At 21.9% G+C, this 19933-nt stretch overlaps 6 protein-coding genes across 6 annotated transcripts; 2 read left to right on the top strand and 4 right to left on the bottom strand. All coding sequences in view use genetic code 6, as the record gives it.

Moving 5' to 3' along the window:
* Positions 1 to 693: 693 nt before the first annotated feature.
* TTHERM_00078870 (double-stranded RNA-binding motif protein) lies at positions 694 to 3280 on the bottom strand (the record flags this gene model as incomplete). The annotated part of the gene is made up of 6 exons (XM_001015728.3): positions 694 to 1147; positions 1201 to 1750; positions 1814 to 2046; positions 2104 to 2710; positions 2770 to 2867; positions 2919 to 3280. The coding sequence occupies 6 exons, from the start codon at positions 3278 to 3280 to the stop codon at positions 694 to 696; spliced, it is 2304 nt and encodes a 767-aa protein (XP_001015728.2).
* Positions 3281 to 4081: 801 nt separating this feature from the next.
* Positions 4082 to 4651, top strand: TTHERM_000078869 (hypothetical protein; the record flags this gene model as incomplete). The annotated part of the gene is made up of 1 exon (XM_012797570.1): positions 4082 to 4651. The coding sequence occupies one exon, from the start codon at positions 4082 to 4084 to the stop codon at positions 4649 to 4651; it is 570 nt and encodes a 189-aa protein (XP_012653024.1).
* Positions 4652 to 6798: 2147 nt separating this feature from the next.
* TTHERM_00078850 (transmembrane protein, putative) lies at positions 6799 to 8352 on the bottom strand (the record flags this gene model as incomplete). Its single annotated transcript, XM_001015726.2, has 1 exon — positions 6799 to 8352. The coding sequence occupies one exon, from the start codon at positions 8350 to 8352 to the stop codon at positions 6799 to 6801; it is 1554 nt and encodes a 517-aa protein (XP_001015726.2).
* Positions 8353 to 9644: 1292 nt separating this feature from the next.
* TTHERM_00078840 (transmembrane protein, putative) lies at positions 9645 to 12274 on the bottom strand (the record flags this gene model as incomplete). The annotated part of the gene is made up of 3 exons (XM_001015725.2): positions 9645 to 9910; positions 10063 to 10310; positions 10368 to 12274. 3 exons carry the CDS (start codon positions 12272 to 12274, stop codon positions 9645 to 9647), a joined length of 2421 nt encoding a protein of 806 aa, XP_001015725.2.
* Positions 12275 to 15285: 3011 nt separating this feature from the next.
* Positions 15286 to 16203, top strand: TTHERM_00077830 (hypothetical protein; the record flags this gene model as incomplete). Its single annotated transcript, XM_001015723.1, has 1 exon — positions 15286 to 16203. One exon carries the CDS (start codon positions 15286 to 15288, stop codon positions 16201 to 16203), a length of 918 nt encoding a protein of 305 aa, XP_001015723.1.
* Positions 16204 to 17410: 1207 nt separating this feature from the next.
* TTHERM_00077820 (acid phosphatase) lies at positions 17411 to 18049 on the bottom strand (the record flags this gene model as incomplete). Its single annotated transcript, XM_001015722.1, has 1 exon — positions 17411 to 18049. One exon carries the CDS (start codon positions 18047 to 18049, stop codon positions 17411 to 17413), a length of 639 nt encoding a protein of 212 aa, XP_001015722.1.
* Positions 18050 to 19933: the final 1884 nt, after the last annotated feature.

Raw genomic sequence — 19933 nt, 5'->3', positions numbered from 1 at the left:
TTATGTTTTTATTAACACAGATAATGTAAAAAAGTAAATATTTTACAATAAATTCTGAATAAACTTATTACTAATAATAGTAAAATCTTATTATCTAATATTTCATTTTTGGTAATCTAGTAAATAAACCAGGGAGAAGGTATAGGAAAAAGTTTTGAGCTTTCATTTTATAAAATTGGGTGTCTTCAATTTTTTTTTCTATTTCCTAGAAGTAAGGTTGAAAAAACCCCTTGCCCTGAATTTATCTAATAAATATGTAATTGTCTTAGTAAAAATAATAGTCAGAAAATAAATAGAGATAAGATTATTTTAATAAGAAATTAAGAAATAGAATATATTCATTTACTGATCTAACAGTAATAGCTAGTTTAGTTTAAATTTTGGATATTTTATTTTTACAAAACAGATTATTTTACAAAAAATTTTAGATTATTCTAATTTTTAAATAATTTGTTTTTAACTTAGTTTTTACAAATATAAATGAATTAATTTTTAAATACAATTGTTATTTTTACATTTAGTTATTTGTTTGTAATATATAGATGATTTGAATGAATAATATAAATTATTTTAGATAGATTATGATAACAGTGTTAGATTTGATAAAATTCTTGTTATTATAATTAATTAGTTCTTAGTTAACTTATTATTTTTTAGTTATTTAAAATTTAAATTTTTTTATTAATTTTTCTTTCATAGACTTATACTTTTCATGAAAGTATAATCACATGAGTTATAAATGCTTTAGCATTATCGAACAAATTAATCCAAATCTTCTTTATTTATTTTTTGTATCATTTCAAAGTGCATCTCAGTTACCTCTATATTTCTTTTGTTTTTTAAGTTAATAATATCTTGTATTCCTTCGTTTGCTACAAATTCAAAGAAACTAACAAGATTTTTGGGGGCATTAATGAGAGTGAATTTGTGTGTCACAGTATGCATAATAAAATCTATTATTGAAGTATTGATATTTATATTGCTTGCTTCTTTCCACATTCTCAAGCACTTCAACATAGCACTGATATCTTTATTATCAAATATTTTAGTTTTTACTTAAGAAAACCAAATTGCATGATGGATTTCATTGCAAAAAGAGCCTCCAGAGACATCAGAAAAATAAATAATCATCTCTAATTCTTTCTCTCTTTTTATATTTATTAAAAGTTTAATAAAAATAGGTACAAATAAATATTTTACAAATCATCAATAACTCTGATATATTTTTTCTAGTTTTTTTCTTCTAATTTAATTGTATGATTGTTAAGAATTTGTTTTAATATTTTTTGAGCTTCATAAAATATATCTTCCCCTGTATTAATATTAATTAATTATTCCTTGTTATAATTCAAAATAACATCAATGCTTAATTTGTTTTTTCTCAATAGTCTAAATTCGTGAGAGCCGACTATACAAAAGTCAACTAAACCTAAATTTTAAAATAACTGTTTTGAGTTTATCAGCAAATCGAATTTAGACCTTAATTTTATATAAATCTCCTCTGAAACTACATCTTTTTATTTGAATTTATTCAAACAGCTACTTATAATGCTTTACTGAGACTTAATTTTTGGTTTTTATAGTTCTTAAGGTTTTTCATAATTAGAGTCTATTAAGCAGGAATAAGTATTTAAGAGAGATTATTAATGTTATTTGTTTTCTTTTTCAAGATTTTCTTGCTCTTTTTAGATTTCTTTTATCTGAGTATTTTATTCATCTTTTTCTTTTTGAGCTTTCAACTCCTATAATTCTGATTTAGAAATTCCAAAAAATAAATTTTTTTTTCAAAAACAAAGAAATTAATTAATTTTACCTTTAAGCTTTAAGTTGGTCTAATCTATTTTCTATTAAACTAGAGCTTTTCGGGCTAACGTTTTTATCGTTTTTTCATTTGATTGCTCTATTAAATGAATCATTTTGTAAGCTGAAATGTTTTTAGCATCTTTTATAGTCAACCCTTATCCCATCGTTTTCAGTGATTTTCCAATAGAACAGATAACCTCCCAATTATTTTAATCTCCTAATGTCTCATAAGAAACAGATAATCTTTGATTTAAATTTTTATTAAAAATTTGTTTATTTTTTAATAAGTATAAATATTACCTTAAGACCTAATTGGCTAATTATGAAACATCTTCTCTGTAGTTATGGAGTGGATCATAAAGCTCCAGAGCTCGCTCCTCCTCTTCAGATATGTCTTTTGATTTGCTTTTTTACTCAGAACTTGAAGATTTTGCCTTCTCGTTTTTAAATTTTTGATGAACTTTCTTTTCTTTATCTACCATCACAGCAAAGTAATTTTTTACTGAGCTGTTTTCTTCGCCCATTTTAGCTAATGCATTCATAGAAGCTTCTTCTCTAGCATCTTTTTTACTTTTTCCTATACCTTTTGGATAGTGTTTGCCATCAATTATTAAATAGCTAGAAAACCCTAACCCCTTTTCGTTCTCATCACAAATAATATCCATTGCTCTTTTCATTTTAGAGCAGTATTCTCTAAGAAACACACTTAAAGGTTTTTAAGGAAAATAAAGTTAAATGTCGTCCATCAAGTTTTATACAAAATTGTTTTCGTTTTTATCTTATTTTTATGGAGACTAATCATCATTTTTATTTTAATCTATTAAACATTCTTGAATTTCTTGCTATTTTCTTTTTTTGTTAAGGGTTTTTAAATTGATTTCTTCTTTGTCTTTAACTGTTTAGAGTTCTATTTAAATTTATATAAAATTTCGAATATAAAACAAATCTAAAATAAAAAATCTTCACATTAATCTATGCCTATAGTAGATGGGTCAATATCATGTTGCTGTTGCTGACTATAGTTGTAAGAGTTTTAAAAGTTAGATTGTGTCTCACTTCTTTTGCTATTTTTAAAAATACAAAAAATGATAATTTATAAATAATTAATAATGTACTATTAATCTTGTAATAAGTTGTTCTAATTTAAGTTATTGACATTTTGATTTATAGGAGGATTATTTTAATAGCCCATGTAAGGATTAACCTGTTATGGAGGTACTTAAAACATATTTTGATTTTGGTATTAAGCTGCTTCTTGATGATAATAATTCTGTTAGTTAAAACTCTACTACTGGTATTAAGGATAGTTTTATTCATGATTAATGTATTGCATTCCTGCAGAATTATTCATATTTGCTGTTTAAGAAGGGTGAATAATTTAATTATTTGAATAGTATGGGTAATTTTAGGGATACTAATTCATGTTTTAGTAATTTTAAAAGCTGTTTAAGTTGTACAACTCTTGCTAAGAATTCATTTCTAAATTTGATAATTTTCTCACAATTCAATCAAAAGTGCGCGAATTTATTTTAATAAATATTTACTTATTTAGAAATATCTATTTTTGATAATTAGAATAATTACCACGAAATAAATAAGAAATAATTCAATACACAAAATAAATTAATTAAAACAATAGCAATTGTTCTCAATCATAATACAAATTCATAACATATTTATTTATTAATTATAGTTAATTCTATTTAATGGTTTATCAAAAATAATTCATTATTATTATTTTAATTTGATAAACATCCAACTGATAATCACTTTAAATTCTTTTTATATAAAAATCAATCAAAAGTTTAATTATACTATTTAACATTTTTTCAATTTTACTTAAATTTAATTTTCAATTTATGTTGTTTAGATATTTGTTTGTATCTGATATAATCATATCACATTATTTAAATCTATATCTAAGATATTCGATTTGATTCATACATTAATTGTTAACTTTTTAGAAAATTGATGGTTTATTTGTTCTTTAAGTAATAAAAAATTTAAATTTATTTTTGGTATCACTTTTAGTTACTTCTCATCAAGATTATGATTGCTGAGATAGAGATAGGAATACATAATATTCCAGGGATAAAATAAATTAAGAAGGCCATTTCGTAGGAAAAGGCTGTAATCTGGGAGTCGATATAAAATCTATCAATTAATTTATTGGTGAAACCATCAAAACATTTGTTTACTCTATAATAATGAAGAGTTTAGTAAATATCAATGTCCAAAGCTACTCTGATATTGAGGGTGATAATGAACATGCATAGGAATGATATAAAGAGGATTATAATGTAGACATATATATAAAAGCTTTTTTAATGTTTTTTAAAGTATCTTTTAATCAGCAAGCTAAAAATTAAGATCAAACTTGAATATATTGGTAAAAAATCTAAGTTTGTTAAAATCACATCTAATTTTTCATACAATCCATCAAATTCATATAGCATCGACTAGCAATTATTTGTGTATTTTATGTATTGCTTATAATAAATTTTATATTCATCGTAGCTAGGAATCAAATCTTTATGTAATCCCAACTGGACTTGGTTAATTTCATATACTTACTAAGCTTGTAGTTTATAATGAAATAGTTCAATATAATGCTCATCTGTGTCTTCATCAAGACATTTTTCTCTTTTGTCGAGTAAATATGCTTAAAAAGCTGAATCTTCTCCGTAATTTAAGCAAACTCCTTTCGAACCAGATATCCTAAACTCTGAGACGGGATATCCTTGAGGATCATTTCTTTTAACATATAAATTATATAGACTACTTTGCTTTATTTAGATTTGCTCGAAGCCTAATAAAGACTTATCCTAATTCAGTTTTGTAGAAATGACTATATCTGTAATTGGACATTTTTTGTTTTTATCTACACAAACTGTATATTCTTTGATTTAGCAAACCCTTTCATATCTGGAACAAAATGAATAATTATCTTTGCATTTCATAAAATCTGGTAAACAAACTATCCTGTCCTCAGAATTGCAAAGAATTTCCTCTGGCTAGCATTGAATTTTATCTATAAGGCAGTCACTGTCCTAGTTTATACAAAAATACTTTCCATTTACAAAGCATTGTTTTAAGTTTTTACCACAAACCTAGCGCTTTTATGTGCTAGAGTTATATAAATTAACTCCCTTTAATTTTTATCCACATATTTTAAAAGTGCTTAATTAAACTTAGCTTTATAAATCTGCTTGCTAAAAAGCGAAGGCTGTCAAAGTTTTACCAGGTACCTCCTCAATGTAAAAGCAGTCTTTAGGACATTTCGTACTCCTAGGATCTTTGTAGCAAAGTTGATTTGAGTCTCTACAGCCATCTTTGATACCTGGCCAATATGTAGAAAGCAGTGGTTCATACTAGCTAGGGCAATCACTTTAACCATCAATAAAAATAATATCACTAATCATATCATGATCCCAATTACTCTTATATAATACAGGGTTTTCTATGTTCATTTGATAAAGTAAATAAGGTAGCCATCCAAATATGAATGCTAATAACAGGTAAAACTTAAGGCATCGATAAAAACAATGTTTATACTATTTATATTTTTTAAATTTTTCATATTTTATCATTTGTCCTTCAAATATATTTGATTCTACTTTTTCAATAATTACCTTTTTTAATTAAATATCTTCTATTATCTAAATCTGATTTTGCGTATTATTCATCAAAAAATTAAATTCTTATGAGAAGGAAATCTTAAATTTATCAGATTGATAGAGAGATAGATAGATATAAAGTTAAATAAATAAATACATAAATAAATAAGTAATAAGATAGATGTAAAATCTATATTGAAAGATTTTGAGAATATTGAATATAATTGATGCTGTATGTTTATACTTTCTTTCTAAATTAGCATAGTTCTCAAAATTAAAATTACTGTTATTAATTTGAAATATTCTTTTATGAATATAAATTTTATAAATTAATTTAACTTTTATTAGATTTTATTTTTTTTGAAGAAAATTGATTCAAAGTAAAACAAATTTTTTTATTTTTAAGAAATTAGTGATTTTTTTACAAATAATTTTATTCTAATAGAAAATTAAATGTGTTGAATTAAATTCTTGAAAAAATTCGATAATTTTTAATAAATAAATAAATAAGCAGTAAAATTTAAACAAAAAACTTTAAAAAAATATTTTTATCGTTAGATATTTAAAATTAATTTTTGACTTTAACAAAAAATAAAAATGAATAAAGGAAATTATTTTATGATGATTATTTATAATCAAAGTATTAAAATTTCAAAAAAGTATATTAAGAACATATAATTAGATGATTTTGGAGACTCTATAAAAAATACTCATAATAAATAAATAATTACCTATTTATCTTACGATTTAATTTCAAATATAAGCTAAAATGAATTTTAAGTTTTAGAATTAATATTAATAAATATTTTGTATCTATATAAAATGGATACCGCAGTTTATCATATTAAGGAATTACTCAGATAAAATTTTTGAATAAATTTATTCAATAATTCACAATTTCTTCGAAAAAACCCTTAATATAAGATATCGTTAATATATAAGAAACTACAGTAATAGTCTTTTTTTTAGGTATTATCAATTGAAATAAATTTTTTTATTTTTATCTAATTGTAATTGACTAATAAAATAGTAAATTGACAATTTTAACTTGCCATTAATAATTTAATTTTTTATAAAAATTAATTCTTGAATAAAAAATTTAATATAAAATTTTATCTAATTGTAATTGACTAATAAAATAGTAAATTGACAATTTTAACTTGCCATTAATAATTTAATTTTTTATAAAAATTAATTCTTGAATAAAAAATTTAATAATTAAAATTTAATTCAAATAAAAACAAATGTAAAATACAAAAAAATACTTAATAATTAATTTTTAATATAATTTTGCTATTTTTAAATATAAATATTTAATTTTCCATAAATAAAATAAATTAATTTTTTAAAAAATAATTTTGGTTTTTTAATTTTTTTATCATTTTTTAGCTTATCTTTTTTTTGATAGAAATTACATTTCAATAGGAGTTTATGGTGTAATTCTTACTTTTCTCATCCAGCAGAATTTGTTTATTAACTTCCATGAAACATAAACTAGTAAAGGCAAATAAGTGAAGGCAATCACAAAGCCAATTTGAATATCTAGCTAATTTCTAAAAAGATGCATATTTATTTGGTTAATGGCTTTCGGTTCTAAGCAATCTCTTGATGAGTAAATTTTTAATTGTTTGTTAATCTCTCCTAATTAATACTTTATTGCTATTATGAGCCATAAAATGTTTAAGTATATGAATAGAGATAATAAAAGTGAATATTTATGCAGCTTATAAGGATCTATTATTTAGGATATTTAAATAGGAGGATTTGACCCTACCAAAGCTAATATTAGCAAAACTACCAAAAAGAAAGAAAATTTAAGATGATATTGAGAAAAAGATTTTGCAGTATGTATGTCATCTAAATACTAGTCATACTCATAACTCTGAATGCAGTTGTAGTAATCAATATCATTTTACCTTGAGTATATATTATATTTGAAGTCTTCAAGAGTATTCTTGAAATCATTTGGAATGGGAATTTAATTCATTTCAAGCAAACTGGACAGAGAAGTTTTAGGTTCGCTAAAAAATATACTTCTATATTTTTCATTAGAGAAGTTGCACTAAATGCTGTTTGAGTTTATCTCTTAGTATTTTTGAGAGTCTTTCTATTATATCTAGCTACATATTTGATTTTCTTCTGCAACTATTAGTTCTACTATGGGTTGATAAAATTCACTTTCTCTTTCTATCTGCAAAAAAATGTTTTATGCTACTTGAAGCATTTAATTATCTGATTGACTGCTATTCGGTAAATTGCTTTAAAATATTTTGATATTAGAAACTGGGCATTTACGGTTTTTATCCAGACAATATACTTACTTTTAATATTTACAAGCTTTTTATTTATGTGAGCAGCCAGAGCTATTTTTAGGTTTTTTAGTAATTTTTCTTTCTAAAAATCTATTACTCTTATCATTACTATTTAAAGTATTTTACTCAGCATCTAAATGCGATTCATCTACTTTCTACTGATCATCAATTTCGTTTTCATATTGGTTTATTTAGTCATCATTATCAGGATATTCAAAGCTTTCAAGTTTACCACAAATTAAAAATTTTTAAGTTAATCTGCTGTTCAATTCATTTAAGCCAAAAAATTTCATTTACTTCAGAGAAAAATCTTCTAATTTTAAGCAATCCTTGAGAGAGTTAAGATTGTTTTAGTAAATTTTACCATCTTTACATAAATATTTGTTTTGCAAGCTTTACCAGTCAAAACGAGCTAATGAAACATAATCGTCAGAGCAATTATCTTGTTCTAATTAAATTAATATCTCAGTGACCACTTCAAATGGTTTTTACCTTATTGTTGGGAATTGCTTCTGGTCTAAATTTGTATCGAAGCTTCCACAGAACAAGCGAATCACTGCACTATAAAATATGAACGTGTACAGCAAACAATTACAGATTATTGTCTCTTTTCCATTCATTTGTTACACGATATATCTATGCTTTTGTCTTCTAAATCTAAATCTATCTATATTTTAATTGTTTTTAAAGATATAATTATTAATTAATTGTTTATAGATATCACTGATGATAATTAATTGATTTTCAAGCTCAATTATTTGATTAATTTATAACAATATTTTTATAATTTTTTCGAAATTGATCTAATAGAGACCCTGACTGTTTATAAACATAAATTGAAAAATTTGAGGAAAATCAACTAAAATTTTATAAGACTGTAAGTATTTTTAGCATAAATTTAATCTCTATCTAGCTTCAAATAACTTTTTTATGAATAATAAAATTAATAAAAAGAAATATTTAGAACTATAACTACAATTGGAAGCAGTCTTAATTTAAGTTAGATTAATATAAAATAATATTAATAATAAAATAAAAATTATTATCTAAAAAATAAATTAATTTTTTTACTTTGTTTGGATTTTTGAATTTATTATTCAATTAATACTAAATTTTTATTTCTTTAAATAATGGCGAAATTATTCTACTTAATTAAGCTTATTTAATATTAAAATATCATAAATTTAATTTGCTTGAGCTTATAAGTTGATTTCAAATATTTTAATTGCGTAAATTTTATAAATTTTTTTAGAAAATTGCAATAATAATAGTCTGTTTAATTTTCTGATAAATATCTAATGTGTTTAAGTTTGTCATTATTAGCTTAAAAATTTATTATAATTATTTAATTTTTTTATAATTCACCAGTGTTTGATTATATTTTTTTAACAAAGATAACTTTAATACTAACTTCTTTTGAATGCGTCTATGATAGCCTAAAAGATAATAAAAAGTGTAATGAATTTTTTATAATTAATTATAAAAATTATTCACCAATTTTTAATTAACTTTGATGACAAAAACGCAATCTTATAGATAAAACTTCTTAATTATGTTTTTTCTAATCAATGAATAAGCAATTTAAATAGTTTTTTAAGTTGAATTTGAATATTTAAATTTGTTTTTAACAAAAAACTTTTATTCTTTTTCAAAAAAATTGAATTTTAAACCTTATCAATTACTTCTATACAATCATTATAAAAAAACTATTTCAAAGAGTTTATAAAATATAATAGCCCTAATAACTATTTCATAAATTTAAAATTTAGATTACTTTTTTAAATACATTTAATATCACTTGTTTAACGATAATTTCAATTGATAATTTTTTTATAAAAGCTTAAGCTTTAAATTTTGCAAATACTTATTTAAAATTATTTCAAGTACAAATTGTTATTTAATTTTTATTGACTCAGAGTGTAAGAGATGACAAAATTCTTTTGTCTAACTCAGACAGATTTTAAGAGTCTTTACACTTCATAATAAACTATTTCAAATATTTTAATTGCCATTTTTCTGATTCATAGATTTGAAATTATTCGTCTAAATGACCAAATATTTATTAACCTTTATAATTTTCCATCATTTTATTATGCTATGACTCGTACATAATTTGTTGGTAAGATTTCCCTTTTATTTAATTTGCAGTATACTCTTGAGGTATTGTTTAAGTATAAACTATATTTTTAATTAAAGAAAATAAATAAATATAATAAAGCCAAAAATATTTTAAATAAAAATAAAAATTGAGCATTTTTAAGAAATATCAAATCTGTTTTTCAAAGTTTTAATTGATAAAATATAAATACTATTTTAAAATAAATTAATACTATCATTCAGATTTTTGAATGTTTGATCAGTCATGTTCTGAGGGTTTGATAAGTCTTTTTAGTTTATGGAGCAGCCTGTTAGTAAAAGAGCTGCATATTGCTCTTTGCTTAGAAGAAGCATAATAGCTTTTTTTAAGATAATTAAATCTTTGTATATTTGAAGGATATCTAAGTTTTTTTCGACTTGCTTTTTGAGTAAATTTTCAGTTTTTTTCCACTCTTCAGTTCCTTTTTTTTAAGGCTTGTTCCTAGTTTTCATACATTTAGTTTAATATTTAAAATAAATAATTAAAAATAAATCTTACCATATCTTGAAGATAACTTCTTTTAGCTTTGAGCCAAAATTTTTATTTTAAAGGGCATAGAGGTTATCTGCACAAGACTCAGTATTTTCAAGTTTTAGAACACAAAATTAACTGATTCCTTATGGATTGTTTTGGTCTAAGTTTTAATCTCCTCTTGAGTCCAATTTGTTTTATGTTTTTAAATAATAATTTGATTAGCCGAGATTGTTTTTTGAGAATATGTTGCTGACTATCGATTGTTAATTGTTGGAGTTCTCTTTAAGTTTAATAGAATGAGTAAGTTTAAAAGGACTTAGTGGGTTATTTTTTACTTTTATGCTTTCTCTTCTGACAGGAATAATAGAGATATCCTTTTTAATGTACTTTGAAGATTTATTTAAGTTTTAATGGCTTGCAATTTTAGTCAAATGATTGTTTGTATTATTTAAGTTATAATTTCCATTTCCATTTTAGTTTTAATTTATATTTGAGCTTGGGTTTGGTAGAAAGGAGGATTCACTGAGTTGTAAAATTTATTCTTAGAGTGGGTTTGTCAAAATAGGCTCTTTGGAAGGAGAATTAATATAGTTATTTACAGTATTCTCAAATATATCTTTTTTTTAGAAGTCTCCTGCTTGGTTATTAGCAAAAGTATTTCCTAAAATATAGGAATGTTTAAAATCATTCCCTTCTACTATAGAATCTTGCATATTTTTAGAGATGTACTGGAAGGGTTCTAAATATTTTCTGCTTTTTGTTACAATAGATGGAATATTTATGCTTTCTTTCTTCTCTGTTAAATCTTCTGGAGACTGAGGCTTGAGACTTCTAATTTGTCTTTTACGGAAGATTTAATTCAGGTCTAACTAATTTAGATAAGTATTTTAGTAAATATGTCTTAAAAATACCAACTAGATGTCCTCTATCATTAGCTTTCTAACAAAATACCTTCCAATTGCTATTAAGAATACTATTAATACAGCTAAACTGTTAAATTCTTTTACGATATCAACAATAGAAGCAAATTTTATTTTACTGTATTGTATTTTATTATCTAGCTTTATTTCTATAAGAGCAATACTGCTATCAGTTATTAAGTTACTGTCTAAATTAAAATTACTGTAAACAGTGCTTTCAATTTAATAATCTGATGGATTTTCATATATCAAATCCTCTTACCAAAATAGACCTTTCTGAATATTTAAAATTTGTTTAGTTGTGCTGATTTATGAGTTTAGTTAAATATTATTTTTGAGAGATAGTGTAATTGTCTTATAATTATTTTACATATTTTAACTTGTAGTATTATATTAAAATGTTAATAAATTAATCTGTATCTAAGGTGTATAGTTTGTTTGTTTTAGAAAGTCATCTGCACTTATTTAAGTGCAATTATTAGTTACTTATGTTTTGATTTTATCAACTTCGCTGCATCTATAAGCTCTGAGTTGCAGGAGAGTTTCTTCTCCTGATAACTTGTTAACTTATAGCAGCTCTTAATTCTGAAAGTCAATACATTTATATCCATTTAGTTTATGATTCGTGCAATCTAGTGTTTTAAGATTAATCAGGCGCGATCCTGACTAATTTCTAATAAGAATTGACGCAACAAAGACCAAGTTATTTTACTATACAAAATTATTAGTTTATGAAACTATTGAATGCTAAACGAACTAGAATCCAAAATAATTATTATCAAGTAAAAGCTGATTTTCTTCATTGGTGTAAAATGGTTGCGATTAAAAAATAGGATTAATTTAATTGGTAAAGTAGAGGAGGAAGAGATAAGCAAAAAAAGATATCGTAGCACTAATCAGGATAATCGAAAAAAAGAATCTGATGAGAATATTCTTAATTTTCTTATCTTAGTTAAAGAATTTAAACTCAAAAGGGCTGTTAAACAAATCCAAATCTTTGAGCAGCATCATTTTTGGTTTATTTCTCCTACTTAGTAAAAGTAAAAAATCTAAATTTTTGACCTCTTATTTATTTCCTTTTAATGGAATAATTGTGATTTTGGTAAATTATTTATTTATTAATATATTACAAATGAGATCTATCTTTGTGAATGAATTAAAACATCATTATAACATAATCAATTATTTTGTAAAAGTAATCTTTATCATATTTTTTAGTATAATTCACATTCATTCAAACATATATGCATTAACCTTTTACAAGCCTAAAATTTAGATTATTAAAGCTTTAAATTGATTTCAGGCCTAATACTGAGCTTTAACAGTTCTATTGGGCAGTGATATTACATTTGTTACAATGTACAGTTTACATAAATATTATTTTAAGGTTAAAAAATAGTATACTAGCACAGGAATATTTCTTTTTAATTTTTGTTGCATGCAATTTTTGAAAAAACCAATTGATATTTGAATAAAAATCCTTATTTTTATGAGTTACACTCAAATTAATTTTGAAATATTTTTAATTGTAATAGTTCTTTTTTAACCTAAAAAATTTTGAATTTAGCATAATATGTACAATTTAGTTTAACTTAGTGGAAATTCATTAAAAAAAAATTTTAAAGTGAGGATTTATTTATTTTTTGGGAAAATATCAAAGAAATATTTGTAATCGAAATTAAAATAATCAAATGATTTTTTATTAAGCAGTGACCTTCTATTTCTTCTTTGAATATGAATTTATTTTTTTACATATAATAAAAGCGACTTACTCTATTAATAAAAAAATATGCTAACCAATGTATAATAACTCTCTATTCAGCCCAAATCAATTTTTAATATATTTTAAAATAGCTTCTCTTGATATTTGATAACAATAGTAAAAAAAGCTAAAGACATAGATTTCAGTTTGTGTAATCAATAAAATTTTCTTTTCATTTTTATAAAATATCTAAACTCAGTATTATTTTCAACCATCAAACATTTGACACAAAAAAATTTTCAAATATCTGCTTTCAAAAAAAGATGCTTTAATGTAATCTAAAAAACTAAAAGCAATCTTGTTCGTTTAAAATTGTTTTTTTAAAAAAAGTTGGATGAAAAAATATTTAATAAAAAATGTTCTTATGAATGTAAAATAAATAGTAAAAATAAGATATATTTCTAAATTTGTTTAAAATTAGAGAGATCTTATTGATTAGATCAGAAATTAATTAATTAAGAAATAACTATTATTCGAAATACTGTTACTGTATAAATAATTTGAAAAGGGTTACTTTATGTTCCTTGCATTTAGGTAGAAATTACACTGAAAATGAAATACTTTGAAAAAATATTGATTTAATTTTTGTAAGTTAGAATTTTTTATTTAAAAATATGTTTTTACTTAATGCTTAAGAAAATTATTTTAAAAACTTACATACTTGTTTATTTATAATATTTATTTGTTTGTTTGTTTGGTACAAGTTATTTACTTATATCTTATTTAATTTGTTTTTATATTGAAAAAATAAATGAATAGTAAAATAAATAGTAATGTAAGATATATTAAACATTTTGTTCTTATTTAGTTAGATAGTGTCTATTGATTAATCAGAAATTAATTAAGAAACAATTATTGTGGAAAATACTGTTACTGTATAAATAAAATGAAAAAGTGATTATTTAATGTTGCATATCTTTACCCAAAAATTTTTCTGAAATTGAAAAATATAAATTTAATATTTATTAATTAGAAAAGGCTAATTCAGTTAAACATATTTTTTTTAACATATTCAAAAATATTTAGTAAGAAGACCATAATTTTAAAGCTGGTACATTGATGTTTTATAATACTTATTTATAAACACTTATGAATATAAATATTAATAACTTTAATTAAAAATCTTCTTTTTATACTTATTAAAGAAATATATACATGTATGGTAAAATAAGATACTTTTTTTTTTATGAATGCCTAATAAATATTCAAACATTTATTATAAATTTGATAGAACCTATTGATAAAATTAATTAAGTAAGAACCAATTATTATAGAAAATACAGTTAGTGAATAAATAAAATGAAAATGGTTAATTTATTTTCCAGTGTATTAGGTAAAAATTATATCAAAGTTGAAATACTGTTAAACAAAAATATTTGAATTCATATTTATTTGTTAAAAAAGGCTTATTAAAAAATATAAAGAGGTATAATCTAAAAAATTAGATGGCTATAATTTAAATAATTATATTTAAATATGAAAATATATGGAATTAATGGATTGATAAAATTTTACTTATTTAATGGAAAATTAATGATATTTTTAAATTAAAGAAGTACATGCATGGTAAAATAAATTGTAAAATAAGATATATATTAATGAATACCTAATAAATATTGAAGTATCCATAATATAAATAAGATACTGTTTTACATTAGATTAATTCTATATTGATTTAATCATAAATTAATTTTAAAAATTTTTTATTGAAAAACTTAATAAATAAAATGAAAAGAGCTACATTACTTGCATTCATTTAGGCAAAAATTATATTTAAATACTCTTAAAAAATATTCAAGTTAGTAAGCTATTTAGTTTATTTAATATCCCTTAATCTAATTGATCTGAAGCTATTTAGTTTATTTAATATCTCTTAATCTAATGTTTTAGCTAATTAAATTAATTTATATTAAAAATAATTAATTGGTTTAATTGAAATATTTTTAGAATTATCAGATTTTTAGTTTTTGGTGGAAAAGTAAGTATTTAGTTAAGTATAGATTATTTTTATTGGAGACAAGTGAAAGAAAAATGAAGGTGAAATTTTGTATTCAAGCTTTTATTTGTATCAAAAATTTAATTTACTTATCAGAATCAAATAAAGATAGACAAAAATTAATTAAAGGAGACAAGAAATTTTTAATATATAACTTCACTTTAAAAGTAATCAAAGAAAAATAAATTAATCAAAAATATCATAAACAATTTAATAAAAATAATTACTTTACTCAATAAAAAAAATTTGATCTATATCTGTAAAATGTTTGCATAAATTCAAACTTAAACTTAAAAAAATACATTATAGCAACCTCAAGGATTATTTTCTCTTCCAAATACTTCTATTTCATCTCAGCAATAACAACCTGTTGGTTAAAGCTTATTTAATACATCTTAAACTAATTCTAAGAATGGTTTAAATATATAAACATCATAATAATAAGTGTCACTATTCTAAACAGGACAAAATTCATCACCTTTATTTCTCAACAATATTAATTAGAACAATTAGCAAAATTAGAATACCTAAAATTCTTTGACTTGTCAACCTGCTTAAACAGTTTAGCAATTAGAAACATAGAATTAAAAAATGGGATTGTTTTAAACAAATTAAAATACATCTCTAAATTTCTTGAATGATTTAAATAAAAACAATAAATAAGAATAAGTATCATCTAATCAATAAAAAAGTATATTTTAAAATACCCAAAATATATTTAATCAATAATCAACTTCTTAGAATAATTACAAGAGTATGTTTGCTCCATAATAAGATTTTCAAAACACTTTAAATACTTAAAGTCCTCAAATGTTACTAACAGCAAACAACTTACCATAATAGCTTTAGTAAGAGAATCAAGCATTGAAAGAAAAAATCTTGTAAATGGATTAGAGAATATGTGAATTAGAAAAACAAGTAAAACAAAATGATGAGTAAAATCAAAAAATCATGCAATTAGAAAATAATTTTAAGCTTTTAGCATAGTTTTGCTCATAAAATTTTAAAGGATTATGTAACAAAGGTCATATTTTGGAACATTGTACCAGTTTTTTAGCATAAAATTTCAGTTGTGATGTGTGTAAATAAAATTTAAAAGACACAGGCTTAGGCTCATATAAATGCTAAGCATGCGACTTTGACAGGTGTGAAAAATGCTATAATGAAAACAGATTAATTTGAAAGTTTAAAAACAATATTTAAAAATTAAATTGATTTTGATTATATTATTTATATTTATTAAATAAACTTATTAAAAATGTATTTTAAATTAATTATATGCCTGTCTTTATATAAAATCTTATTGTATTTAGTTATTTCTTTATATTGCTCTTTTAAATTAAAAATTTATTATAACTAAAATTAGAATAAAAATTTTAGTGGAATATAAACCACTTAATCTTTCATTAGCATATTGCTATATATTTATTAAACTTATTAATTAATAAAAATCTATTTTAAATTAATAATATGTCTTTAAATGAAATCTTATTTTATTTATTTATACAACTCTTTTAAATTAAAATCTTATTAAAACTAAAATTAGAATTAAAATTTTAGAGGAATATAAACCAATAAATTTTCCATTGGCATATTGCTCTTTATTTATTAAACTTATTAATTAATAAAAATTTATTTTATATTAATAATATGTCTTTATATGAAATCTTATTTTATTTATTAAAATTAGAATGAAATTTTTAGTGGAATCTAAACCACTAAATTTTTCTTTGGCATATTGCTCTAGATTTATTAAACTTATTAATTAATAAAAATTATTTTAAATTAATTATATGTATTAATATGAAATCTCATTGTATTTATTTATATTGTTATTTTAAATTAAAAATTTTTTAAAACTAAAATTAAAATATCTAATTATAAGATGAATTATGAAACTTTTAACCATAATTTTCAATAATCATGTTTTTTAATATTATTGTTATCTTATATTATAAATTTTATCAATTTAAAATATAAAGTAATTTATAGTATCAATACTCATTCATTAGTTTCCATTCAATTAATAATATAAATAATATCTAAAAAATAATCAGTATCCAGTTTATGTATAAAAAAATTATATTATTTATAAAATAATTATCTAATATATTTTTTTATTTTTTTAATGTTTGTTTGTTTACTATTATCAACCAAATTATTTAATAAATATTCAATTAAATAATTCACAATACATTTTGAAATACGAAGATCAATGATTTAGAAATTTTCTTTTTATTTATATCTGTTATGAATTTTATTGGATGTATAATTTACTTATTAATTTAATCTCGAATTATTCAATCAATATATATATTTACAATTTAAATAATAATTTTATATATATAAAAAAGGGTAATTACTTTTCAAATATACAAACAAAGTTATATCACTTTTTATCTTATTATGCTCCTTGTTTCTTTTAGTAGTTATCTAGAGCTTTATTCCATTCATGAAGTTGTAATCCATTAGGAGTTCTTTATGTAACAACTCCTGGGCAATCTAGTTCTACATGTTTGCAATTATCATCCCAGTTACAATCATCGAAGAAAATCATGTCAGTGTATGCAATCCCTGTGTTTTTTAAAAGCAGGGGGAAATGGGACTTGGATTTTCTTGAGGAAAGTGGAGGAGTTCTTCCAATTTAAATATGCCCATCAAAATTATCCTACCATCCTTTTTAAATAACTTATCTAATGGTTACTCCTGGTAGAATTTCTAGCATATTTAACGCATTTTTTGCAATTTAAACTGCAAATGGTGTATCTGCTGAACTAGCTATAGCTAATTTAACTTCTGGATATTTATTATTGTAAAAATCTTGTAAGATTGTTATAACATCAGGGAATAATTTTAAAGTTTAAGAACCGCATTACACTCCTATTACACCTTCTCCAATATTTCCAAGTTTACCTATTATTTTCTTGGAGGGTTGTTCGTCTAAAACATAGGTTTCAGGACTCCATAAGCACATATCAAGATCGAAAACAATTAGCTTAGGTAAAATTCGCTTGCTTAATCCTTACATTTTTAGTAATTAATAACAATCCTACTCTAAAAATATTTACTTTTCTATTTACTCTTTTTAAAAGAAGTGAGAAATATAATTATTTATTAATAAATTAGAAAGATAGATACACTAATCAATTATCAATTAAGATACAAAAATAAATATAGTTCATATTTAAAATATTCACAACTATAATTCTAGTTAAAATTTATATAAGTTTTTTCTTGGTAAAAAGCATAAAATCATTTACATAAATAAAATTGTTAAATTTAATAAAGGCACTGAGAGAGTATAATATCTGAAGATAATTGAATAATCCATTAAGTAAACTAAACCTTCATTTGATCAAATTTATAAAGAGACTATTTTGACCTAAAAAATAATGCCCTACTAAGAAGTTGAGAGATAATAAAGAAAAATATTTAAACATGAATAGCAATGATGTAATAAAAGATTTTTATCCTTTTACTTATCATTGGTATTTTATTGATAAAATAGAAAAACCTTTTTAAATTTTTAATATCAACATTGAAGGTGATTTTGGTATGATTTATTTTAGTAACATTCAATTTTAATTACATAAAACTTTAGAAAGTTAAAATAATATCTTAAAGCTTAAATAGTAATTGATAGTATTAATAAGAAATCTAAAATTTTATAAAATGAGATTGAAAAAATTGTTTCTTTCCTTTTCTGTCATATTCATTATTGATTTGTGTTAATGGATAATCTCTTGTTATATTTACGGATAATTAATCAGCTGTGGAGGATAATGGAAAATTTACAAAAAATTTTCATAATTCAAATTCTAATCCATTTATTTTCTGAAGATTGAAACAATAATGGTTGAGCGAATACTTTGTTTGAATAAGCTTTTTGTTTAATGAATTTAATTTAAAAGACTATTTTTCTTGATTTTTAAAAATTTAACACTAATTGTGATAATACAGCAATCGCAGGTCATTTTTCTCCAACCACATATATAAATAATTCACTTTATAGTTAGTTTTATTACTAAACTTAATATATTTCCTGCATCTCCTAGTTATTTATGTAAATAAATAATCCTCTTTTTATTACTAATTAATCAGCAGCTTAAAAATATAATGAAGGCTTATTAAGTTTCTTGATTAATAGTTTAAATCTTTATTTAGGTTTTTCTGGCCCCAAGTAATTAATGGTAAGGTATTTAAAATATTTACTTCACTTGCTAAAATTAGTGATACTTAAAAAATATTTTCTCACAATTTCAATAATGTAGTAATGATTCTGGTAATACTATCATCACTTCTGATTCTACTCTATGTTCTTAAAAAAGAAATTAAATGATTGAATTTCTATCATGAAAACTCCAATAATATTTAAATTATCCTCCTCTTCTTTTTTTATTAATTTGAATTATATTAAATTATTAATGTAAGACAGAATTTCCATTTAAACACATGATAATTATTTATTATGTCTTAAAAAAAAAAAATTAATAATTTACCTTATTAAATAATTTAGTTATTTGACTTTTTTGTAGCAATCGTGCATTTTAGTATAAAAACGGTGAGATTCAATGGATGAATTATTAAATTTAGAAAATATTATAAAAAGGTTTCAATATAATTTTCAAATTTAAAATTTTTATTATTTGCCTTTCATCATTAAAAAATGGTTTTATTTTATATTTTATTTCAAAATTAATTTAAAAATGTTCTGTCAGTTGCATATTTACTTGAAACAATCTTGTAATTTTATTTTAATTTTCACTTTCTTCAAAAGGAGATTCCTAAGGAATATTAAATATATACTATGATATAATAAAACAAGTGTTTATTAACTAATTTTTAAAAATTCATAAATATTTCGATTTATTTATATTCAAATATGTTGTTCATATTCATCTACTAACCTATA

Source organism: Tetrahymena thermophila (genome assembly GCF_000189635.1).
Source record: "Tetrahymena thermophila SB210 genomic scaffold scf_8254650, whole genome shotgun sequence".
NCBI lineage: Eukaryota > Ciliophora > Oligohymenophorea > Hymenostomatida > Tetrahymenidae > Tetrahymena > Tetrahymena thermophila.
The sequence above is the reverse complement of the archived record's forward strand: the minus strand, read 5'-3'. Positions and strand labels throughout refer to the sequence as shown.